The sequence below is a fragment of the Cygnus atratus genome, chromosome 5 (genome assembly GCF_013377495.2).
Source record: "Cygnus atratus isolate AKBS03 ecotype Queensland, Australia chromosome 5, CAtr_DNAZoo_HiC_assembly, whole genome shotgun sequence".
Classification (NCBI taxonomy): domain Eukaryota; kingdom Metazoa; phylum Chordata; class Aves; order Anseriformes; family Anatidae; genus Cygnus; species Cygnus atratus.
Genome location: NC_066366.1, coordinates 1468728 through 1494370, shown reverse-complemented (window position 1 = coordinate 1494370; position 25643 = coordinate 1468728). Strand labels below are relative to the sequence as shown.

Here is a 25643-nt window from a genome sequence, read left to right as displayed (position 1 = left end):
AATTGTACTTCTACATCATTGTTTATCTAATTGAATGGATGAATGACCCTTTTTCATACCTAAATACTTCACAGTCTTGAGAATTAAATGAGTTGGTATCATTATTAATCATTATATTCATTCTGTAGATGGAAGACTATCGGAAACTGCAGGTCACCATGGAACTTTTCACTGAAGCAAGAAATAACACAGAGATACATTATTGAACTAGCAAATAATCACCGTATCCATGTCGTCTTGAAAGCAGATGCACCTCTGATCAAGCTTTTACTTTTTTTTTTTTAAAGTAACATACCTACCCTAGTAGTACTTTCCTATGCTTTGTACATGTGGCTCGGAAGGAATGCAGAGATGGTCTAATAATGAGCATGCTTGGCACCTTGTTTATTACTTTGCTGTGGAGATCAACTCATCTAAAAGGGCAGCTGTGAATTGATTCTCCAGACCTTTATTTGTATGATGCGGCTTTATTGCTGATTCATCATAATGGCAACGTAATATCATGGTTAGCTGCAAAGCTTCAATGTAAATTCTCAACCCAAAAGTATATTAGTCCCATTATAACCTCGAAGTCTCATCTATGGGAAAGGTGTTAAGAGATCAACTCCAATTAAATGCATTTTCAAGTATCTGATCATACCATGTATTCCTGAGCTGACTGATGCAGAGGACAGTGCTAGATCAGACTAACAGTGGAAACAGCAAGACTCTACTGCAGTGAACTCTAACTTTAGTGCAATTTACTACTATTCTGAACATTTTATTAAGATTTGTGCAATTGCAATTACTCTTCAAGAAAGGCTGGTCCCCCACTGTGCTACATCCTAAACTGATAAATCTTGAAATACATTTATCAAGTCTGAGAGAATATAGTACCATTTCTTAAAAGTTTAAAGAAAATTGTTATGGAAGTGCAAATCTATCCTTCCCTTGTATTTCGGTTTTAATTCTAATGTTCTCAATAACCTGGCCTTCATTTTTTGAGTTTCACTTTGCCCTAACAGAAATAAATATTTTTAACAGCTGAAATTCTATAAATTCCTCGTCCCCCACGTACTTTTATATAAGCAGTTAAAGACCACTTTTCCCTTCACAAGCATAGCTTCTTAGATAACAGAATTCTGAGAATGTTTTGCCCATCAGATACTTTAGGCACATTCACTGTTAAATGCAAGATTTACGTCCAAAATATTTAAAGATGAAAAAATCATTGTCAGATAGTTGCTTTCCTCACTCTAACCATGTATTTACACCAAGCATAACTCTGTTGTCATGGCTGCTTATTCAGCTCGTTAAAAATAACATTTCATTTGTCTCCAGCTACCCACTGTATGGACCCTTTTAAAACAAATGTGTGTAGACTTTGTAAAATGAATCCAGCTGAGCCTGTATCAATTTAACAGCTCCACATTAAAAGACATGCTATCCGTCTTATAATTAATCCTTCCAAGCTGTTCAGGGCAAATCTTCCCAATTGTAAGGAAGTCCTTCTACCTAAGGATTCTTATTCAGTCTCTGAACTTCAGAGGTAAAGGCCTGATTTAATTACAAAGACTTCCTACTCACTTAGAAGTGAAACTTATTCTGTAATACCTGGAGAGTAATAGATCCAAGAAGATAGTGACTTTTTTGTGTCTTACTAGATAGCGAAGTTCTTCCATGCAGCTGTTTTTGAAGCAGTGACAAGCTTGCTTTGGTTGTCCTTTCTTGGTTGTACTGGGAACAGATGCAGAACTCTAGAAATCCCAAAGCCATATTAAAATATTCTCCTTTAAATTGCTATTATTAGTTCTATTAAACCCTAGTAACCACAACTGTAGATCTGCCGTGCAATTCCTAAGTCTCAGCTGCATCTTGGTATTTCTATTTTGTTTTTGAGGCTACAGCATATAAAGATGTGCCTACAAGCAGACCTTTCCCCACTGAACTAAGACCATACCTGCCTGTAGAGGCAAGATGACTATGAATACTCTTTGGTTTTTGACCAATGGCCTTCAAGATAAGCAGCAATAATAAAATTGTAAGATATGGCAATTTGTGTGAAGCGAGGGAGAAGTAGCTCCACATAAGTGTGTTTAATATTATTAAGTACTCTACCTGTGAGTGACATCTTGATGCATTCTGCCAATTAATCTCACACTCTTAATTTCCTTCTTCCATGTTGGTTCAATTTACAACTGTATGAATTCACTGGCTTTAAAATTCATTTGCATTCACTGCAACTTAAGCAACCCTTCAAAATTCACGTGTGTGTACTGTGCATTCCTCTTCAAACTGTGGGTGATAATGTTCCAAAAATACTTGAGCACAGACCATGTTTTAAACAGCATACACTTATGCCAGTTCTGTGTTATGTCAACATAAGCTGGCATGCATCACCACATTCCTTTTCCTTTACAGCATGCCCCCTCTGCTCCCAGAAGGGGACAATGTATTTCTTACTGCTTTATTCTCTCCTAAATACACTCACTGTCACCCTTGTTTCAGGAGGTGTTCATTACAGTATTGTGCCCCACCCCACCCTTCCTTTGTTAACATTATTCAGAAGGAGAAGTTGGGTAAGTTCAAAGGAACAGTCCAAAATTCCCTACCCTAAAGGGGATGAGGCGGAAGACAGAGCAGAACACTAAGAACATTCTAAAAGCTAGTCTTGCTGTTCATCAACTTTCACAATACTAACCTCCACCTCATCAGTCCTTCACCCAATTTAATCTAGTTTAGGGGAATACCTATGATGTCAATGGCACCGCACTTTCCAAACACACCCACACCACAGAACAAGAACATTCCAACACATTTGTTTGCCACGGGAAAGGCCATCTGAGTAGTATTTGAAAAAAAGCAGTGTAGCAAGCAACTGTTAATAAATGTGGGTTTGTCCAGGTACAGGTAAGGCAGGCTTTCCCTTCAGATGCTACTCCAGCTGTGTGGTAACTGATGTGAAAGGCATGAACTAATTTGAACTGGCCATAAACTTTTATCAGTCACTGCAGCAGCTAGCCTGGATTATAACGTAAACTATAATTCGTGTTCCAGATGCAGCCTTAGACTTTACAGAAACCACTAGAACTTTCAACTCTAAATAGTAGGCAGATGGAAGCTTCTGTCTGCCAAAAGCTCGTGAGTCAACTCACATTCTCAACCAGAATTTTGTTCTGTTCCCAACCTCGTCTCCACAACACAAGGCTGCTGCTTGCAGTTTTCCTCATTAAAAACAAAAACTACCAACAACAAAAAAACAACTATGCAAAGTCATAAAGATGTTCTGATGCTTGGAAACTTCTGTTAGTACACTTTCCTCAAAAGTCAAAACATAAACGATTGCCAGGGTCAGAGCACAACTTAAAAAAGAGACTGTGTAGCCTTTGGTACTGGTAAAAATAAACAGCAGTCCAGCTCTAATACTTGCTACTTCTTAGAAAAGGTGTTCATTTTCACTAAGCAAGCAGTAACTACTCTTGCACAAATCTTTAAATCTAATACGGATCAATTCATTTAAAGGACTATGCTTTTCATGGACTTTGCCAAGAATTGCGCAACTGATGTGGAAGAGATGGATCCTGAACCATCTCTTCAACATCATCTTCAACATTTCAGAAGGTAAACTTCTTGACTGTGTTTATTAAGCATTTTTTCCAATCCATGTAGTGTATTATACCTAATACTTCACAAAATTCATACTAATAAAAGCCATTATTGATTAGTTATACATTTAATTTGGACCGTGACTTGACTATTTACACTGAAAATACAACGTACCTCATAGTTGTCACACAAAAGTTAGATGAACTGAGCACCTATCCCTTTTACCAAACTGACTGCACTATGCAAATAATAGAAACAAGTAGATTTAGAACAAGATGCTCTTCTTCCTGATCTGTGGAAATAACACTTTGAGTAAGACAGTGCAGTTTTAAAAGCCTTTTTTCTACCAGTTTCAAGAGACTATATGCATGCTGTGTGTTTCCCAATGGAGTAGTTTCAGAATTAAGGGTATTTTGTCCTGCACATAATCTTTTCCACATTTTTCAAAGATGTAGTTGGTATGTATTGTTCTTAAGAGTTTTATTCTTCTCTAGCAGAAATCAGGGCATCCAAAGTGATTTCACCTCATCTAATCTGCAACTAGCTACAAAAACAAGGAAGTCTTCATGCACAGCTATTTGAGAACACAGTAATTAGACTGAAGACTGGGCAAGAATACAAGGCTTATTTATGCTACTCAGTCTACATGTGCCAGTTTGACCTTCTCCAGGAAAGTTTGGTGAAAGTTAGTGGCAGGTTCTGATTCTATTCTGCAAGTTTTAACTAAGGATTGTTCTACTTGCACCTCCTATATAGCATTGTGTTTGTCTCACCTCTACAGTACATTTATAGTTAGAAATTAGGACTGTGCTTACAGCTCCTGGGTTCAGCTTTGCAGCACTTAGGATTGAGTGCATTTTGTATGCAGTAACCTACAACTAAAACAGAAGGCAGTATTATGGGGCCATGCACCACTTAACTGATCAGCTGAAACAAACAGCTGAACATGAAGGAACAAGAATTAAAGTGTGTTTTCCACATTTACTATCCCATAGCAGTTATGAACTTGAACTTTATGCTTGAACTTTATAATGTAGGACAAACACTCAATGACCATCTCTATCTGAGAAATGACACGAAGCAGAAGTGAGTATTGCTGCTCCTGTAGATCTATCACTGGTTATATTCCTCTACAAATAAGAAAGGAGATACAGAATAGCCTTCAATTTATGAAAGCTGACATGACTGGGAAGTAGCATGTTCTGTTAAAAAACTTCAGGAGGCCCAAAGATGGAACTATCACCACTATTACACAGAAGTCAGTTACATCAAAAGCAGCCAGCTCCCTTACCTCAGGCTGCCTTACTGTACTTCATACTTTCTCTTAGTTGAACTGGAATCCAGTCTGCTCTCATGTTTACTACTAGCTGTGTACTGCTCTATCAAAATGCAGACAGCAAATGTTCAAGTGTAGAGAAATGTTTGGTAGCAATTCAAATTAACTTACGGATATGACCTGGTTTACAGTACAGTACCTTTAATATACTGGACTACACACTGTACACATCTCATACAGCACCCTCAGTGAGCTACCACCTGAAAAAACTTGAAGGAATCTAAGTTGGAAGTGTTAAGAGAGGACGCCATTTTTAGCTGCAGGTTAGGAAGCCTGTCTTTCACAGCAAATTGCCAGCAAAAACAGTAAGAATCACACCCACTCCCCTCATCACAACACTTGTAAAGTGCACAACTGCAAACTATTGTTCCCCTCAAAGCAAGATGTTTTAAGATCTGAAGTTGTTTCTCATGTTCAATTTTAATTTTCTGTTATGCAGGAGAGATTATGCAGCCAACAGAACTTCCAGCACTGGCAAAAAGTCAAGAAAAGTGTTTTGCCATTACAAACATACCACCTTTTGACAGTTAAATCATAAGTACCAATGAGGAAACAAAATTTCACTAGGGACAAAGTTCTAGGAAGTATTTTGAGAGTATTTAATAGATGACATTTCAAGCCTATACAATAACATTAAACTGTTGGTTTTTTTTTTTTTGCCAATTTGATTACTTGAAAAACAGGCAGCTAATCATCAGTGCCACTTAAAAAAAAACAACATGCACGTGACCTGGGAAAGTTTACAGCATTAGGAAGTTAAAAAAAAGCAAGTTACTCACTGATAAAGGATACATTGGACCACAAAGCAAGCTCGTACTATTTCTTCAGCAGAATCTCTTAACTTCCCTCCTGTCATAGCAAATCTGCAGTGTCTAATCTTGTCTGTGACTTTTTAAATTTCATTCACACATAAAGACACATTTATTATAAGCTGGTCCCAGTCTAAGTCAGCACCTACTGATGTTTCTTTCAGCAAGTAAATTACTTGTCTAAGTTTTTCCTACTGGGAGACATTCAGAAACAAGTCAAGTATCACAATGTTTATTGATAGATACAAGTATATAAAATTAGGGCATGAACATGTCTTGATAAATTAAGTAGGCTCAATTTCAATACTATAATAGAGGGGACCAATTCAAATTTTTCACCATGTCATGTTTCACACCCACAAAAACCTCTTCCAAAGGGCATTAATTCATCTCTCCAGCTGATCAGTTTTTGTGCAAGTAAATTGTTTCTTTTAAAAAGACTTGTGCACTTGCCCAGGCTCAAGGATATTAAAACCTAGCACATAAAGCCCATTACTAGAGGTAGAAATACAGGCAATATACTATTACGGCAACAACCATCGATTACAGTTAAGGATTCTCTGTAACAACCAAATGGATAATCAAATATTGCAACAACTCAAGTATTACACTGAGCAAAGTGCATTTCTACAGTATTCAGTGTTGCTATTCAGTTTTCTAACTTAAAAACAGCCTATGATAACTGGCAGCAAAGAAGACCCTTGCAACAGACTGCTTCTGCTCGAGAACTTATGATGTAATTATTGCATGCTGCTAATACACTGTTATCTAAACATTAAAGATACTCTAAAATATTTTTATTGTAGACTATTAAGACATACTACAAAAACCTTTTGCAGAAGATATCCTATTGACATACATCTGCTTTAAATATTGTGAAACATTACAGCGGAATGAATTTTCGCAGTGGTTAGGTCAAATGCAGTTAACATCATAGCAACAGTATGTTTGCACAATTTAAGGCTTTGGCTGGTTCTTTAGTCAGCTTCTTCTTCAGATTCTTCTTCTTCAGCAGTTTCCAGCCAGGTTAGCCATTGGTTCACCTGCAGTTACATAAAACTGGTTGAAGGCAACAGAAATTGTTTCCCCTCTATACACTTCTGCAGACTACTCCTCCCCACCCCCCAACTCATTTTGAAAGTGTTTCTGCTATAATACTATAGAGTTACATATATAGTGCTAAGTGAAGAAAAAGGACTTACTGGCAGATACCACAAGAAACAGAGCTACTATCAAGTTTACCTGGAATAAAGCTTTGCCTTTCCCTGGAAACTCTTGAGTAATATCTTCTTTCCATGCCAAAAAGGCTTCTTCTTCAATGATCTCCATATCATAGAAATGAACAAAGAAGCGCAGTAACATGCCTACGGAAGTATACAATTTACATTGTTAGGTTTATAATCTGAACAGCTTACTTGACTGTAAGAGATACAAAAACAAGCCTGAAAAACACAGAGACAAGCACGGTAGTTATGTTTTGTTTGAGATGATAATGCACATACCTTTTGGAAAGTTACTGTTGTAGCAGTGCACCTGGAGTGCATATAAAGCACTCACTTGCAGATCAACATGGTCATGGAGGAACTTCTGCATTACTGGCTTGAAGGAAAGAAGCAGTTGTTTTTCCTGCTCTAGTTGCTCTTTTGATGGAGCAGATGAAGAATCTGATTCGTCACTAGGTGGGTTTACTTCACTAGAAATATACTGCAAGAAACTGGACAAAAAAATCTTTACATTAAGATATGCCAGCTAGATTTTATGCTTTATAACTATCAAAGACAAGTACTCATGTTCAATTTGCTATTACTAAAAATGGTGGAATTGTTTCTTAAGTATTCTGCTTATTTCAGCAGTTATGTGCATGCATAGCACCTTTAGCATTATAGTTGACTGCACCGCGAGATCCTAGCTATGCTTCTGCTAAGGCTCTGAAACATTTTAGAAACGCTCTGTTCTACATTCCTCCTCCCCAAGCAAAGCACTTCCCACTGACGCAAACCTGGAGAGACCTACTTCTCTTTCCCAATACAACTGGTGTTAAGAGAGGAAGTCCAGCTAGAGTAACTTTCATACCTGTCTCAATGTATACCCTTACTCTGTACAGTTAACTGTTTATTGGTAGCTTGACAAAACATGTGCCTGAATTATATCAGGACACCATCTCACCTGGTCATCAATATATTCACAAATCCTTTATCTACATGAAGTTTGGGTGAAATGTTATCTTTAATCCACTTATAGATGGCTTGAGGGGATGGATCCAATTTTATTTGCTTTAGCAATTCCTTCTCCAGTTTCAGAAGCGGGAATAAGAAGCTAAGTCCCTTCCCTTCTAAGATCTCCAGCATGCGGTCCTTGTTCTGGTCGATTTCTGACAAATAAATAAGATACGCTTAAGTGCTGGTATTCATGAAAACCTGTTAGAAACACCATCCTCATTATGTATCGAGAGCTGACTGCATCAAAGTAACTATTTTACTCTGGTGTAAAACACTTGAAGAAAAATTCTCTCTCTCAGTAATATTAAATATCATAACAGTTACACGACAACTCTTACCTGGTAACATTTTCTGCATATTCACTTTGCTTTGTTGGAACAATTCTGTTAGCCATTCACGATCTTGTAACTTAGCTAACTGCTGAAGGCAAAGCAGGAAGAGAGGAAAATGGGTGCCACTTTCCAGTGGTTGAGCCAGTTCGGAAATGCTCACCAGTTCTGAAATAATGGCACGGGCTGCAAACTGTGCTAAATAGGATTTCACCAATGGGATGTCCACCTCCAGTTTGGGGCACTGGTCCAATACATTCAGGAATGCCTACAAAACAGTAAAGACAGAAGTTCGAACAGTGAAGCAACTTTGTTCTTGTGTGTATCAGTACTCTCACTACATAGGAGCCTGTCTTTCTTTCTTCTCTCTCCCATTAAGTCACTTGCTGAGAGGCTCCCTGCTTGCAAAATCCCATACCTGCATTTCCTCTTTCATTGCTTATCGTACCTCTCGGAAGATTATACACTACTTCAATTTCCTTAGATCAGCAAGACTTAAAATTTGTTAACTGCCTTTATCTAAGCTAGACATCACGAACAGTCAAGTAACAAGGACTGGGAAGCTATTAGACCACAGTACCTGCATGAAGTTGTCACTCGTGGCTATTCCCTCCTGTTTGAGTAAGCTGATCAAAGTACTTGCTTTCTCTTTGTCTTCATCTGATCGATCTAGGGATTGAATGATCACTTTGCTCAACATCTCAGGAATGAAGTGTTTTGGAGCTCTCATTTCTCTCACAGTATTGACAGCATCATTAGCATTTCCATTGTTCAGATACTCGGTCACAACAGCTTCCTGCAGAAAAAGTGATAGTTAGACAAGCATACATTTTTAAAAGGTTTTTTTTTTTTTTTTCAAGAAGCTGTGTAATATATTTAACATACAGTTTGTTTAAGTAGCTCTTCCTTAGAAGGTGGTGGTTTCTTGATGGTCTTTGCAGGCTTTTCTTGTATAAGTGGTGGATTTGTTTTAAGACCAAGTTGAGGAGGCTGAAAAGAGATAGTACCAGAAGTTGTTTCTTTGAAGTACAGTGTTGTTTATACTTCAAAGAAAATTTTATCAAGTTTAGTATCAAATATGTACAAACAGATGTTAAATTCATGTCTTCAGATGTTCTTTTCCATACATCCTGCTCTGTGTTGTGAAAACCTGCCCCCTTCCCTTTGCATACTAGAAAGTAGCCCAAGTTTTACACACATGCAGAAAGTATAATCAAAATAAATTTAGTTAATATACAGTACATATATTTACCTGTCCCAAAGGTGGTGTCTGAGTGCGTGGTGGTTGAGCACTGGGAGGAATCATAGTTATCTGGGGCTGAAGCTTTGGCACTTGGTTTTTATTCATCAGAAAAGACTGAGCAGGTCTCAGGCTAATCTGTGAACAGTCAGAAAAACCTCAAACTGATTCAAGTACTTTTACCAAGAACTACACAGCCATGGACTCACGCAAACTCACCCCACTGAAACATGAATTTCCATTTACTACAATGTAACATTCAAGTCCAGACTAAGCCACATATGTACTGAAACACCCCCAAAAGCATGACTCAGTGAATCACAGCTTGCTGCAAGTTACTGGTGTTTTGTTTTGTTTTTTAAGTCCCATCTGTATTAAGATCTGGAATTGCTCCTTTTAGATGCAGTATGTTAGAGACCAAGAAGATATTTAGCGTGTTCGCTGTCAAGTTTTACTGCTAAGATGAAACTCTGCCAATCGCTCAGAGATCAGGATACGTATATTTCTCTTAACACCTACTGGAAGTAACAATGCAGTTTACTTGGCATTTGACATTTTGCCTACTAGCCAGTTCCTTAAAAAAAAGGAATTTAGCCTGGTCCAGCACTTCAGGGCTTCTAGAGTTTAGGATCTTGTGAAGTTTTCATTAAAATGTATCGTTATCAATATGATGCATGGGAACTGATGTCAGAGTAGTGTTCTTGGGGAGGTGTGGGGAAAAGGAAAGGACACCCCAAGAAATTGCCCTCATATCTCAGTCTTGCTCATGGGACGCTGGATACCCTAAGGAAAGTGAGGGGTAAGGTGAAAGAGGAAGGGACAAGGTAGGAGGAAGAAGAGGAGAAGTAGAAGAAAGAGTTCCAGCATTAGTCCTCATAATAACGCGTCTTGCTATAATCATTGGGCAATATTTAGAATAGGCTTTAAGTAATGTAGGCATGTAATGTACCTCATCTGCATTAAGCTGTCCTTTCTTAGAAAACCGAGGTGGCATATCCTTCGACTGTCCTTGTTGCTGGGATAAGAGTCCCTGATTCTGGTTATGGTAGAGCTGGCTTTGCCCCTATTTCAGAAAGGGAGATATAGAGAAAGAAGTGCAGATGATGGAGTGGTGTACATCATATGGTAAGTAGTACCAGAGGGACCAGAGGAACAAAGATTCTATTTGCCAGGAAGGGAGAAAGAAGGAGCAGGGGTGGTGGGAGAGTAGCATCTATCCCTAAAAACAGGGCTAATTTTTAAATAAAAAACACACCATTCTGACCCACCAAAGCCACATGCACCTTTTCTTAAAGTAAAAAGAAAAGTGTATTCCTTGCATCTGTTGCACTATTTTAAGAAATGGTTTAGAGTTCCTGCATCAGCTGAGCATCAGTTCTTATCAGACTCTAATCTGAGGGAAGCCTTTCAATACAAGTATGCTACAATCCATAACATACGCATCTGTAGAAGAGCTTCTAACATGCTCAAGTCACTCTATGTTCTTCCTTACCTGACTTTTCAGAAAAGATTTGCCTAGTTCTCCAAACTGGGATTGAGCAGAAGGCATGAGGTGACCCCCATGGCCATTGAAAAGTTGGTTTGAACGATGGCGTCCCATGGTGGGTGAAAATCTATCCTGAATAACCCCTGGACCAGTACCAATTCCGCTACCTATATTATTAGGAGACGAAAAACATTTGTTGTTGTTCTTGTCTTCAATACAGTACAGTTGTGATCACCAGCAGCACCCTTGCAGTTTCTGCATACCTGGCATTTGTCCAAACATATCAGCAAGCCCTCCGAGTGGGTCCCTGTCAAGTTTCATCCTGGGTGGCATAAAGGGTCCCTCCAGAAAGAAGTCGCTTCTCATCCCTTGAGACATAGGAGCAGGAATAAAAACTCCCAGATCCTTTAAAACAGGAATTACTGTTTTGGTCAGTTTGGAGTAATAGTCCTTTTAAACGTTTTCAGATCTAAACTGTAAGTCTTTGTGATTTTAACCCATAAACCCATACTGTCACATTTCACTAAGAGAAATACTTGTATGTGGCAAAAGATGAGTTTTGTGCCATGGACTGAACAGTGTAAGGACTTCCTCTACCACGTAAGCAGAAGCAAAGCACGGAATTTTACACTGAACACTTACTTTTACTGCATCTTGACGGATTTGATTGATAGTCTTTGGTCCATTGTCAAGAAAAGCTTTGCGAGGAACCCAGTTGTGTTCTCTCAACTCCACAGTATCCTTGGAACATAATGGATTATTAGGCTAAGAGTCAAGACAAGTTGGTGAGAAAAAAGCAGTAGTAAGTCATTTTATCACTATACCTGCAGCAGGAAACGAATCCTTGCTGGCAATTCCTTACTTGACATCAAGGAGCGCATACGGGCAAAGTACTGATCCATTAAGGACTGAGGGGGAAAAAAAAGTGACGTTACAAATGAGGACTGATGTATCTTCAAATAGCAGTTAGAAAAATCTGATTCTTCATTTTTATGACAGCATAATAATACCCCAACAGCCTTCTGGAAAGACTTTTACAAACTAATTTGAAGACTGCAGTAGATACATACATACCTTGGCTTTTGCATGGTCTAATCTAGGTCCTACTGTCCTCATTATCTGACAGAGGCACTCCAAATCCTCCCCCATATCTTTGAGTTGGACTCTCTTCTTCTTTTCCAAAAGCTGAAACATTAAAAGGGAATTAAAACGTTTCAGCATAGTAGAAATGACTATTTATAACAAACAACAAATGTGTACAGCAGGACATGCAGAAACACATGTTGTTCCGAAGATAAATAAACTTCATTAAAAACCGCTAATTGAAGCACTTGTTACTCATGCAAGTCCACGTACTTTGAACTACCTGCAGTACTTATGTATAGGCCAGATTAAAGTATCACTTGGAGACAATTCCCATGAATTTAAACAAAGCCAGATTTTCTTTTTAATTGGACCAGAAGACTGTTTCTTTCCAAGAGTGGTATAATTGACAGTAAACACTGATTTTTATGGTCAAAGATTCCCAGAACAAGTATTTATATTTTTAGTTAGAAATACTATTTTGCTTTTAGCCCACACCCAACCCAAATACTTACTGTTTTGATGCACTTATGAAGGATAGATTCATGAATAAGATCAAGCTTGCCAAGTTCTCCAATGAATTTGATGTTCCCCAGCATCTTGATCTTGGCAATGGCTCTCTGTTCCTCTTCCTCAGGGAGGAGGGGACCATCATGCTTATCATAGACTAGAAAACAAAGAATCCTATTTAAGATGGCTGTGAAAACAGATGAGAAGTAAATTCCATATTAAATTGGTTTTAAAGCTTACTATCAACATTTCTGGTTCGGTTTTCAAATTCATCTTGAAGTTTAGATATTAGGAGGCGTCTGAATGTCTACAAAAACAGAACACAGAAAATAGTTAAGCTCATCTATGCAACTAAACATGCCAGCAAAGTTTATCATTCCACAGCCAGAGAAATACTCACTGTGCTTTGCTTCTGTCCTGGATGACTCTCTGCAGATGGGCCATCAAAGTTGGGTGCATCTTCTGCCAGTCGCAGACATAGTTGAGCATACAGTGAGCTATACTTGGGCTCTTCAAGGGCTTTGTCTACGATCTAAATAAACATATTTAGAGTAAGGTAACGTAGCAGGATGCAAGTTTATTAGGAAAATGGAATGCAAGACACTCAAGATACTACCACTCTACATGATCTCTAACATCTAAATATTCTTTGCTATTCTGCTAAATAAAATCCATTATTTCTGTATGCTTAACAAATGATTCTTAATGCTGAAGAAACGTAAAAAAAGCTAGTGCATACTAAAGAGCTTCCATAATCACTAAGCAACAATGGGACAAGTTTAAATTTACTCATCACAACACTGAAACCAATTTGATCTCAGATTTAGGAAAACAGTATGATGGTTTTAACTTGTGTACAAACAGCTAGCTACCTATGGTAGCTTTCCCAGAACACTAAGGCTTGTTCAACAGTGAGATGGGAAGGGGGAGGGAGGTCAGGTCACGGAAATGAACCCTGTTAACTAGTGTCTCAAGATTAAAATAAAAAAAATCTCCAGCACCATTTAGTGATTCTCAAAACTTCCAAACAGAATGTTAGAGCATTAACTCTTATTTCCTCACCAGTATATTCCTTTCATACAAGAGGTAACAACATTTCTACATGGTTGGATTATCAAACATCAGATCAGCTACGTTACTTCTGTATCTCATCAATAAAATCCAACCTCTTATTCTTAGCACGCAAGAAAACAGTTGTAAAAAAACAAAAGCTGCCAGCTTACCAGCAGTATGACCCCTTTTAGGATGAGCTTAGACTCTACACCCACATTGAGGAGCTCAAGGCATAGCTTGTCAAACTTTTCAGGAGTAAGCTTATTTAGTATGCTGAAGAGGAACAAACAGAAACAAAAATTCCTATTACAAATTTTATAACCACACTACAAGTGATTTTAAACCTAAGTTTACCTTTACTAGTTAGTCTCTTAAGCAGAAAAGGGAAGCCCAATTTTTCCTTTTTTTGTTTGTTTGTTTTAAGAACAAAAGGTGTCCTCCCAAGGATTAATTCTCTCAGAAGGTTTGCTTCTTAGGCCAGCAACAGCAAATTCTTGCTGTGTGCGATATCAATTTCTGCTTCATTCCTTCTAAAGAAGTCTCCTCAACCCTCCGCAGAACTCAAGACATGCACTTCTTCCTCTCCTTCAACTTGCTGTTACTATCTTGCAAAACATAATAGTAAGGAAAAGCATCTTCCACAAAACTTACCCTCTTACTTTCCTGAAGATTGCATCATGTCGTTCTTTGTCGTTTGCGGAGTCGTCATCTCGTCTAGTGCTTCGTGAAGGAATCCATTTCTGAGCGTTTTGCCCTGGGGTTTTCCCCAGGAACTCGCTGTAAAATTTCAAAAAATAAGATTGTATAAGCAGAAGCAATTTCAAGAACAGGCCTTCCAGTATTGTCTTAAATAGACTATTACTACATTTACTTTTACCAAAAACATGCACCTATACCCCATCTACACTGCAGTATGCTGTACAGCAAAGCCTTCATTCAACAATTAAAAAATAAAAAAAACTCAAACCCCACCCCAAAACACTAAAACCATTCCTCTAAACCTTTTAAGTTAAACGCACAAAATGCTCTGTCCACCTCACATCACCATATTATGACAAGCTTTTTTTTTTTTATAGGTATTGTACCTTGCCACAGACTGAAGGACAGTGACTTGAACTCAACAGGATTCTTTGCACAAGTCTAAAAATAAACTATTTTCAGCTCTTTATTCACCATCACTTATCCTCTGCCTTTGAAAGATGACAATTCAAAAAACAGGAAAACATACCTGTTGCTGGCAGTCTTGGGATAGTGCTGAGGTGCACCCCTACCACCTCCTCCGCCTGAAGAAGCACTGTTGAAGAACAAATCATGGAGTTTGCATAAGTTCAATATACCAACATTTTCCACTGCATGTCAGTACTGGCAATAATTACTGCCAACTCAAGACAACAGATTTAAAATCCACTCCAAAAGAGAGTTTCCAGTGCAAATACTCATTTACTGAAAAAAGCATTAGTACCTGAAACGAGAAGCACCCCCTTCTGCAATCGCACTCTCCACTTTGGCGGCTTGACAACGAAGAATCTTCAAAAGAATAAAATTAAATTGACGGGGGTGGGGAAAAACAAAACCTAGAAAGACAAATCAAGTATTCACATTATAGTTGTTTTACTAGCAATCGTAGTATCCATCTTATAACACTTCCCGCCCACAGGAAAGCCCATTTCATCAGGATACCCATGTTTTCCAAATGGGGGGGAAGGACCAAAGAGCAAAAGGAATCAGGGATTGGAAGTGCAAATGCCTCAACAAGCTTTTACCCTGTCAACCTCCCAAAAGCAAGGAAATAATTTTCATTGCTCATACAACAGAACTGGAAGAGTTCTTTATTGATACACCATACAAATTAATTTTAATCATCCCAGGATCAAGTAGTAACGTTTGAAGGCGAGGACTAAGACACCACAGAACGCACACTTAACTTAGCGAATAGGCTGTATCTTATATCTACACCCAAACAGCCAACCCCACCACCAAAAAAATAAAAGAACTGTTCTTCCCCACCCCAAATTTTATCTTGTAAGACAAACAGCGAAGTATTTCATCGCACTGCTTACGTAGCAGAAGTTTGATCACGCCCCTGAAGCCCGGAAAAATCACGGACAATTTAAGGCCCCATCCCCGGCCGTTCGGCTACGCCGTGACGGCGCGCACAGCCGCGGCCTCGCCGAGACGGGCCGCGGAAGGCGCAACGGGACGCGCAGCCGAAGCCGGTAGGAGCGGGCGCTCCGCTCCCAACATGGCCGCCGCGAACAAAAGGGCTGCGGGAGCGCGGGGGCGCCCCCCGCAGGCACTGCCCTGCCGCATGGAGCCGGCGGCTCCGGGCGCGGCGAGCCGCCTCCCCTTCCCCCACCCGCGACGGGCGCCGCCCGTTTCCAGGCTCAGGCGGCGCCAGGGGCCCAGCTGGCTCTTTGTTCTCCACCAGGGAGCGGAGCGGGCCCCGCTCCCTCGCCGCCGGAAAAGGGCGTCCCCCGCTCCCAGTACGTGGCCCGGGCCGCCGGAGAAGGGTGCGAGAAGCCGCTATCTCCCCGCACGGCCACCTCCCGCCCGAGCGGGCGAGGCGAAGGTGCCGCCGGCAGAACACCTTCTCCGTAATCCGCTCTCCCGTCCGCGGCACGCGGAGAAAGGGGAAAAAACGAAAAGAAAAGAAAAAGAGAAATAAAAAACCGCAAGTCACAGGTAGCTACGTACCGATGTCCTCCCACCACGGACCGCAGAGCAAACAACCCCCCCGGCAACGCGGCTCCCACAGGAGCCCACAGCCCCCCGGGCACCGCAGTCCCCCCTTCCCTGCGGCAGTTACCCGGCCCGACCTCCCTCGCCGCAGATAAGCGGCTCAAATCTCCGACGCCGCTGCTCGGCTCCCCTCCGCAGCCCATCGCCTCCACCCCTCCGCTCAGCGCCCACGGCAGCCCGGGCGCGGACAGCCAAGGCGTCCGCCGACCGGAGCCGCCATTTTGTGCAGCAGAAAGCGACAAGACGCCGACGAGAAAATGGCGGCCATTTCGGGCCGCCGCCATTTTAAGCAGCAGCCGCAGCGGTCCCAGCTCCCCCCTGCGCCCAAGCCCAAGCCGCTCTCCCACCACGCCCGAAATCCTCACCTTCCCTCAGGCCTTGTCAGCTTCCCCGGGTCCCGGCGGCTAGCGAGGGCAGGGGAAAAGGCGAAAGAAGGGGGGGAGGGGAGGGGAGCCGGGGACCGGGGCCGGGGAGGGGAAGGGGGGAGCGCGCGGGGCAGGGCGAGTCTCCGAGTCACCACAGCAGGAACAGCAACCGCCCGACACTTCCCTCCGCAACCTCCATAGAGAGCCGCCTCGCCGTCGCGTCTAGCGCGCACCGAGCCGGCCCCACTAACTTTATTACCCTTCACGCAACCTACCCCACCTGCCGCCAACGGTCGCCAATCGCTGCGAAGGGCTCCGCCTGCCCTGCCAATCACAACGGAGGAAGGGGGTGGCCTCAACGTCCAAGTGGGAGGAGGAGGGAGCGAGGTTGGTTGAACCGTGCCATCGCCGCAGTGCAGCAGCCGTATTCGCGAAAGCATTTACGCCTCATAGGTGGCGGTAGGGCATAAGGGGGAAAGGGAAATTTGCGCAAGTGGCGTACCTGGTTAATGGCGGCAGCTTGGCTGCCTCTCTCCTTCCCTGTTTGTTCCTGTGCTTCAAGCATCACCGAACCCCCAGTTCTAGAGGCCTAGAGTGTGAGTTCTGTCACCGTCATAGAAGGGATAGTTTTATATGCGTGTACATAAGTGTTTGGGTTTTCTTTTTTGTTTTTCTTAAGCGTAGGCTTCCCTTCATTCAGAGCACATTTCAAATTTCTGTGAGGCTGTGGTAAAAACATTACCGACTGCGGCCCAGGGCTTGCAATCAGATCCAAAGGAGGACGCTTGCTATTTGAGCTCCAAAAGCCTGTCTGTACAGATCTAATTTCAGGTTTAGTTTCCAAACCCAGAAAGCGTGTCTGCATGTGCTTTTAGCTGACCTATCCACGACAAGACATCCTGCATGAAAAGGAGCCTAAAAAGACAACAGGGAGTCTTGAACATGAGAGCCATTTTCACATATTGGCTGTGCTAAGCACACGTTTGATGGGGTTTTCGTGCTTTCTATGTTGAACAAAACGAAGGTAGCCAGTCTTTTAGTGGTAGGTGAAAGTTGGGAGTCATGGGAAACTTCAAAAGATTTAACAGTTTGAGATTTTGGAGTTTAACAGTCACAGCCAATTTGTCACTGAGGTAATAGGTAGATGGACTTGCCAAATAATCAAATTTCTTGGTCCTAAATGGGAAATGACAGAAAACAAGAGCTAAGTAAACCGTACAATAAATCTCCACAAACACACACATCTGCTTTGTTCACATATACACCTTCCGCTTTCAGTTGGCATGACTCATAATTCAGATGACTAGGAGAAAGGGATACATATAATAACTCATGAACCGTACAGTCAGCAAGTCCAAACAAATGGTATTTCAGAACTTCCAGTTTCCCAGAGCCAACCTCATTCCTAGTGCTTTCAACACAATCTGCTTCTATGTCCCAAGAGTTATATAAGGCCTAAAGGGTGCTGTCATGCAGGAGTTCCTAGTTCACATCTTATCTAGGATGAAATTTTGTGCAAGATCAGGAAACCTCTCTCACACTCATAAACTTCAAGAACAGTTTACCTATCAGATTGTTATGCAAAATCTTCAACAAACTATCTGAAAGTAAGTTTTCAGTAGATAGAAGTAGTGTAAGGGTGAACATGACAGTAGGTGGTACTTCTCATGCTAGAGCTTTTATATAATTGCGCTTTTCTGTATTTAACACTAGTCAGATCACTACAAAAACTTGGACCTTGCATGTGAATTTGCAAGAACAGAACTGTGCAGAACCCTATTGAAATCAATGGAATTCATTTGGAAACAAGGGGTCAGTGGACACATTTGTAACAAGGCCAACAAGAGTTAAAGCAGTATTAAAATGAGTTGATGTTATTCAAATAAATATTTCTCAGAATGGAAAGAGTAATAAAAATACTTGTACATCTTAAAAAAAAACAAAGTGAAAGTAAGGATTTTGTTTTACATTGGACTACAGAATATTCTCATGCAGTGTTTGCAACATAAATATTCCAATGCTGCATTAAGGCAGAACTCCACAATTATGTAGAATTTCTCTTGAACCTCCCCCCCCCCCCTTTTTTTTTTTAATTGAAAGGATAGAAAGCCTGCAAAGCATGGAGCATGGTTGGTGCATATTGACAGACTAAACTATTAGTTTTTTTGTGTATTTTAAAGCATACTATAAAATATTTATTACTAAAACAACAGGGAAAAAACATGTTTACTTGGTAAGAGAATAGTAGCAAAAGATCTTTGTTTTCTTAAAACTGTGATTTTTATTTTATTTTTTAGGCCTCATTCCTGCATTATATTAAGACTGGCAGGTTATATGCTATTTGATAGGTCACACTGGTTTTGGCAGGTAGGAACATAAGTTTCTGTGCTTGGCTGCTTATAGCTTTCCCTCACATCTGCGTGTTAGCCTCGTAGACCAGCTGCACTAGCACAATTGATGAAGGCAATGAACTGTAGTAAGGAGGACAAAAGATATTATGAAATACCCTTTATTTTATACATCTCACCTGCTTCTTAAATTCCATTAACTAATGTGAAAGACATATCATTATTCACGTTTGAGGATGTGACAGTCTAATTGCTCATATGGCAATTTAGTACCAAATTTACCTAAAGGTGTTTTTTTTCCTGTTTGTCCCCTGACTACACACATACACACAAAAGCAATTGGAATTTTATAGCTGTCAATTTCAAGTTTCACCCATTAGTCGCATTTTCTCATTGTCCATAATTTTTTGTCTATATATTTTCCCACTTTCTTGCTTTCATTTCTTCTCTAGCCCTTATCCTGAACATTAGCAATGCTTTCATTCAAAGAAAGTGTTTTGCAGTTTATGTAGTGGTGCTTCTGGATTTATTCCTGCACGTCTGAACTTGCAGAATCAGTGTATAATTTCAACTGGAGTGTACTGCCACTAGTTCCTTGGGGGAGAGAGCTGGTCTGCAAAGAAGTGTTGTGAGGAACGTAGTATGTTGCAGGCTGCGTGGGACAGAAACAGGAATTGCTGCCACAGAAGCAGCATCTGACTGAGAGGAATGTGCCTTGCTGCACATATGGCTTAGCTCAGAATTTGGAATGCCTGCTCTCATATACCAAAACAACCCCAAAAATGTGGGAAAGGAGCTTTGCAAGACTGGGAGTTTTTCCTTACTACTGCCAAGCTGGAATCACCGTGAGTTAGCCTGTGTAGTAGGTTGCGTTGCAGTGATTACAAAGCTGAGCCCTGCTGGGTGGAGATTCCAGCCAGAGTCCTGATGACAGGGTAACTGTAGCAGTGTGGCACCATACCATCTTCATTAAATACTGCACCTCGTCTCTATATTGATGCTGCTGTACTGGTTGTGGATCTGGCTAGGTTGGGTTTTATGCAGAATGCACCATTAAGTGGTACAGACATGCACATAATATTAACCAAAACATCCATATACAGAATTACTTGAGAGTAATTGAAAATTCACACGCTAATTTACTTCATGCTAATGTCCCCAACATAACGACCTCCTGCCTTCTTACTTCCTAAACAGCTTTTCTGTCTGTAACCCTCATTTTTCTCCATAGCCTTACATAGTTCTGACACATGACTGAAGCAGCTGGCACCAACATTTAACCGAACAGATTTTCCAATGAAAGAAGTCTGTCTCAAGTGTGGCTGAACTGTAGAAAGGAGGTCTGGGAAAGAAAGAAAAAAAAAAAAACACCTGAAAAACACACCTGCATTTTTCATTCAAACAACTTTTTTTTTTTCCCCCCCTTCTGCTGTAGAGGAACTCTCATAATGGCAAACCCATTTATATTGTACAGATGCACTGTTATTAAAATTGTTCACAGTGGTGTTTTGGAAAAATGCACTGATATATTGATTACATGCCTCATTTGTATAATATGGTATGAAAGTGTTTCAGAAGGCTTAATGATTGTGCTTTACAGGATTTTAATTTGAAGAGTATTTATTGGTATCAAATTTCTCAACATCTTGTAGAAATGACCTTCAGTGTGGCTGATGTAACAATACTGACTGAGGCACGACCTTTCTTACCCTTCTAAAGAGTTACTGACTTCTAACTACCTAGGAGGTCACTTCTCTGTTTTTCCCTTCTTTGGAAAATCCTTTGCAGTTTTCTTCTGAAATATGAGCCCCTATACCTCAAATCAGCACCTGGATTTCGTGCAACTCAGAAGCAGTCCTTCATGCTTTGTCAGGTATATTTGAAAAAATTATCCTAATTCTCTACTTCAGGGCCTGAAGACTCACTAGATTTTCAAGTATAACAATTAGTCTGGTAGTTACTGTTTGACAGGACTCTAATGGTACTTATTTGCTAGAAATATTTAAAGATATTTGGAGTGTGACTTTATAGTTAGCCAGTGAAAACTGCCTAGAATCACACTGAAGTGTCAGAGAGAGTGGTATTTCATCAGTGAATGCTTACACAGGCAACTAATGAAACTGAGGCAAAGCCCATAACAATCCAGCTTAGTTTGCCTTCACAGTCCTATTTAGAAGAGTGAATATTCTCAGCCAATATTGCACTAATGCATGATCATCTTAACTTTCAAGGAGGAAGACTGCATATATATTTCCAGTGTGGTTTGGGGAAAAAAAACAAACGCACAACAGTGACCATCTTCTCAGTAAGTCATCAATTTCAATGACCCATGTAAACTGCATTATTTTTTTTTACATTCTCTAGTCTTTTAAAGTGACAGAATTGTTCATATTCTTTAGGATCAGCTGGCTAAGCGTGCCAGACAACATTGTGCAATGTTCTGTTTCAGACATTGGTGAGCACCAAATTTACAGTAAGGTAATGGAGCTTTAAAATTTACCATTTTCATTATTTGTGAAGAGAAGAGCTTTTCTTTCTCCTAACCACTGCCAATTTATGTTTAAATTACCTAAAAGCATATTTGTTATTTGTAAATATTATAGTTATTAGTATTCCAATGTCTAATCAACGTTAATGTCAAATTTTGACATCATCTAGGCACCTCCAATATCATGCCTCAGGGAGTTCTGTGGCTTAATTGTACAGTGTTTAGAAAGTAATAATCCTTGTATCAGTTTGAAAATGTATTGGCTTTATTCCATTGTAATCTGCTTGCTTAAGTGGTTTTGTAGTAGTCTCCTTCTACGTGAAATATATGAAATACTTATCATAATCATAAACACCTAATGGAGCTGAACGCACATTACAGTTGAGTTGGAAAAGCATCAGTGTCCTATAGCTGCATTGCATTACTCTTACCTTTATAGAAATATATTACTGATGAACACAGAAGCATGGATAGGAAACTACTACTTATTATTAAAATGCTGCACTTGGTATTATCAAAATGATTTAGTATTTCCTTTTTCACTGTAGAAAATGCTATATCACAGTTTGGGGTTTGCGTGTAGGAAACACTAGGAGTTCCCACAGAATATGTATATACTTTTGGTTGCTTGTAAAGTTTGGCTTTACTGGAGGTAGTTAGCAACTCCTAGCTGTTTGCTTTGCTATTCCACTGGCAGAAACGCGGCATCTTCTTACCGTTTAAAGTAGTATTCACATATAAGGGCAATCATGAAATGTTTGCTGTTAATATAATTTATATTAATGACAAAGGATAGCATTAACAGTCTGTTAGGTTTCTGTAAGGGACAGATTTTCTGTTATTTGGGGATCAAAGATCCACTGGAGCTAAAAGGCAGAAGAAGAAAAGCTACTTCGCATTTTTCATCAAGAGAAAGCAAAAATACAGTGGAATTAGTCGAATAGTTGGAAATCCAGGTTAACCATTTGGAAGTCAGTGAAGTCCTTCTGTTTTCCCTTGTTAATTGTCCGAAAGGTTCAATACCCTTCCTTAAAATAAAAAGATTATTACTGCTTTTATATGTTATTACAAATGTGTATTTTTAAATATATTCGAGAACATTAAACCATTAGATTACAATAGACAGTTCCTTTTATTATATTGAATCTACTTATAGGATGTTGTCTTGCATTTCTGTAGAATATTTTAACATTGGCATTCTTTGTACCTTAGTCCACTGAAAGCAAATGCAGCTACTCACTGAAATTATTATTTGTTTCCTATTTTGGTGAAATAGCTTTTGTTTCTAAAGGAATCACATAAAAGAAGCTTTTTCTCATTCCTATCCAAGTTGTTGCTTATACCTAGATTTGGAAGAGAGAAGGAAGAAGAGAACCAAAAACATTATCAGAGTTTGGCCTGAATCAGGCCAAAAATCTGAAGATGCTTAGACTTTAGGAAGGAGCTAGAAATTACTCTAAAGCCAGCTTTTACTAACCTGTAAGTATTTCTGTCTTCATGTGGCATGGTTTTATGCCATACAGCAATACTTCAGGAAGAAAATGTCAAATGTGTTCTGTGGATTTAAAGTATTTTATTCCCTGGGGCAATCCAAGTTATTTCAGCAACAGAGAATAATTTCAAGTTAGCCAGCTTCACAAATATACTGAATTTAGGAAATGAATAATAACTAACAAAAGGTAAAAATACTTCAGAGATGTATTTAAATAGCATGATCCTATTTGTTCAGATTCTTTAGTGCAATTTTGAATTAAATCAGAAGGTCTGAAAGCAGATGATAAAAGCTTGGTTCTTGAGCTAGTTCTGAGTCAGTATGGCCTTGCCACCTGGCAACAGTCTCACATTTAGCTGTGGGAATAGCAGGAATTGCTGTCTTATTATGACTGGGGAGCAATCTCATGAGAGGCTGCAAGGTGAGCAGAAGGGAAATGTAATCTATATGTATGAGTACTCTAAAATACCTGTAATCAGAAGAATCTCCAACTGGGATGCTGTTTCTGGACATCCGTGATAAAAAGAAAGTTTTAAAGCAAAATTAAGAGTGAGGAAATAGAAACAAGCATAATTTCGTACTAGATAGTTATTCCGGTTAATAAAAATGGCTTGCTGAAAGAATTTAAGTCTTGCAAGGCTTTCCTGCTTAACATTTACGTATTATGTATCCAGAACAGAAGTCACATGTAAAACGAAGCCAAGTTAACATACCTGCCCACAGATAATGTGTTTGATTCAGATGTAAATAGCTGGATTCATAAATCGAGATGATAGGTTGAATTACAACATTTTCTAGAGATTAACTTCCTAGATAATTTGTAGTTTCAATATTGTTCAGATATTGTGAGAGTTAGCCTTTTGGGACTGAAATATTTAGATGAGTGACATAAAAAACACTTGAGATAATCAAAAGCTTTTATTCCTTCAATAGACTCTTAGTACTATATTTTTTAGCAACTGCAACTCTGTTTAGGCCCTGAACAAACACCAAAGGACTTATCTTTGCAACTACTGACTCATGTTAGTTACATCAGGGATGAACTTGACTCAGCATTTTATCCATATTGTGTACTTTATTGACTCATTTACTCAATTATTAAATGCAGTAGCTCTCAGATAATTAGCTGAGAGCAGAGCAATGGAGTGCTTGCTTAAAAATAAGAGTAAAACCATTTCAAACATCCCAACTCTTTTTCATCTAGCTGCTTTAGAAAATAGCAGATTTATTACTATTGCTTTGGAAAAACATTGGCAGAAAGCTTAAGAAAGATAGGAGTCGGTGATTTAAGTTTGATACCTGTTCTAATTAAAGGAGACAAAGTGGTTTGACCACCTCTGCAGATTAGAAACTATGGTGGAATACTACATTAAGAGCTAAGCTTCTTACTCTTCTAAGGGGCTAAAGCACAAAGAGAACCCAAAACATATATAAATGATGTCAAAATTATTTCTGCCAGTGAAAATTTCCATTCTCAGCCTAATAAATGCTTTCTGGAGTTCCTCACACTTATCCTCTGCCATTGTCCTGATTTTTCTCAAGTAAAAACTCTGTTCTCAGCCAGCTCCCCATTTATCCCACTCCAGCAACCATATTGTTAAATATATTCCTAGAATGTATTTTAGCTGACCAGACAGAGAATCATGATTGCACTATGACAAATAGAAATAGTACTAGATTGAGAATGTGTCAGCAGAACACTCTGAAAGATGAGTCTAAATGCACTGCATTTATAGATTAATTGAAATTAGAACAGAAGTACTTTAAGTCAGGTGTCCTAAATTAAATTATCATAAAGAATTTCTAAGTAAGTTAGAAAAAACAGTTAAACCAAATTCACTTTGACTAGTAAGACTGTCTGATTAGAAATATAGTACAGTTTAATGGATAATTAAGAAAATATAGCTAAGATTACTTTTCCTGTGTGTACCTACATAGAAGGCACAGAAGAAGTCCAAGGACTTCAGCAAGGCAATTTACCTATTATTTTCTGTAGGTGATTGAAGCTGTCTACTTTTAAAGTGGAACAATAGCTATATTCTGTGAGTCCTCATAAGAATCTTCCTTTTTCAGTGCTCTAAGCTATGTTTCCTAGTTTCACTTTTCACAGCATTCAGAACCCACAAGGGATTGGTTTTAAGCAGAATATGTTGAAGAAAACCACCACCAACAAAAACCCCACACTTATTTTGGTAAAACTGTCTGCTAACATTTACAAAAGGGAGAACAAATGGTGCATTGCTCCTGCACAAATATGAAAGGCGTAAACTATGGTGCTCAGGTGTACTAAAAATGGAAAAAAGATAATTTGTGCTTTATTTAGCATGAAGTTCAATTTTGTTCTTTTTCACATTTCCCTCACTTTCATTTTCCTCCTAAACACAAGATCAGGAGAGTCACTTGCAGAAATGATATTTATTTTAAGAAGATTACAGTTAAAGGGATTGCTTTCAGCTCCCTGGTAATATTGTTAGCAGTAGTACAACATACAAAGGAAATGCAAAGAAATATACCAAGAACAGTTAGACTCCATTTGAATTGACTGGAAGTGAACTTTGGGT

The 25643-nt window shown here is 39.5% G+C and overlaps 1 protein-coding gene, 1 long non-coding RNA gene and 1 other non-coding gene across 3 annotated transcripts; 1 reads left to right on the top strand and 2 right to left on the bottom strand.

Annotated features, from left to right (window-relative positions):
• Positions 1-5946: 5946 nt before the first annotated feature.
• EIF4G2 (eukaryotic translation initiation factor 4 gamma 2) lies at positions 5947-17194 on the bottom strand. Its single transcript, XM_050710803.1, has 22 exons — positions 17030-17194; positions 15113-15177; positions 14879-14944; positions 14302-14427; positions 13821-13923; positions 12998-13129; positions 12838-12904; positions 12603-12754; positions 12079-12189; positions 11829-11912; positions 11647-11745; positions 11268-11409; positions 11011-11171; positions 10468-10581; positions 9531-9656; positions 9164-9268; positions 8859-9074; positions 8288-8546; positions 7897-8101; positions 7233-7444; positions 6973-7094; positions 5947-6773 (listed from the first exon to the last, which is right to left on the bottom strand). Exons 1-22 carry the CDS (start codon positions 17192-17194, stop codon positions 6708-6710), a joined length of 2898 nt encoding a protein of 965 aa, XP_050566760.1. The 3' UTR covers positions 5947-6707.
• LOC118249937 (small nucleolar RNA SNORD97) lies at positions 10260-10426 on the bottom strand. The gene has a single exon (XR_004779248.1). It is a non-coding gene; the product is annotated as a small nucleolar RNA SNORD97 (small nucleolar RNA).
• A 47-nt stretch (positions 17195-17241) lies between the features above and the next one.
• LOC126913327 (uncharacterized) lies at positions 17242-21581 on the top strand. Its single transcript, XR_007708373.1, has 3 exons — positions 17242-17350; positions 21334-21407; positions 21502-21581. It is a non-coding gene; the product is annotated as an uncharacterized LOC126913327 (long non-coding RNA).
• The last annotated feature ends 4062 nt before the right edge of the window (positions 21582-25643 follow it).

Excerpts from the sequence above, each read along its gene's own strand:
- EIF4G2 (XM_050710803.1), bottom strand. The coding sequence starts at position 17,194 with ATGCTTTCGCGAATACGGCTGCTGCACTGCGGCGATGGCACGGTTCAA. Across the intron at positions 12,905-12,997 it reads CAGGACAGAAGCAAAGCACA|ACATTCAGACGCCTCCTAAT; the intron begins GTGAGTATTTCT and ends CTGTTTTTGTAG. Across the intron at positions 9,657-10,467 it reads GACAGCTTAATGCAGATGAG|ATTAGCCTGAGACCTGCTCA; the intron begins GTACATTACATG and ends GACTGTTCACAG.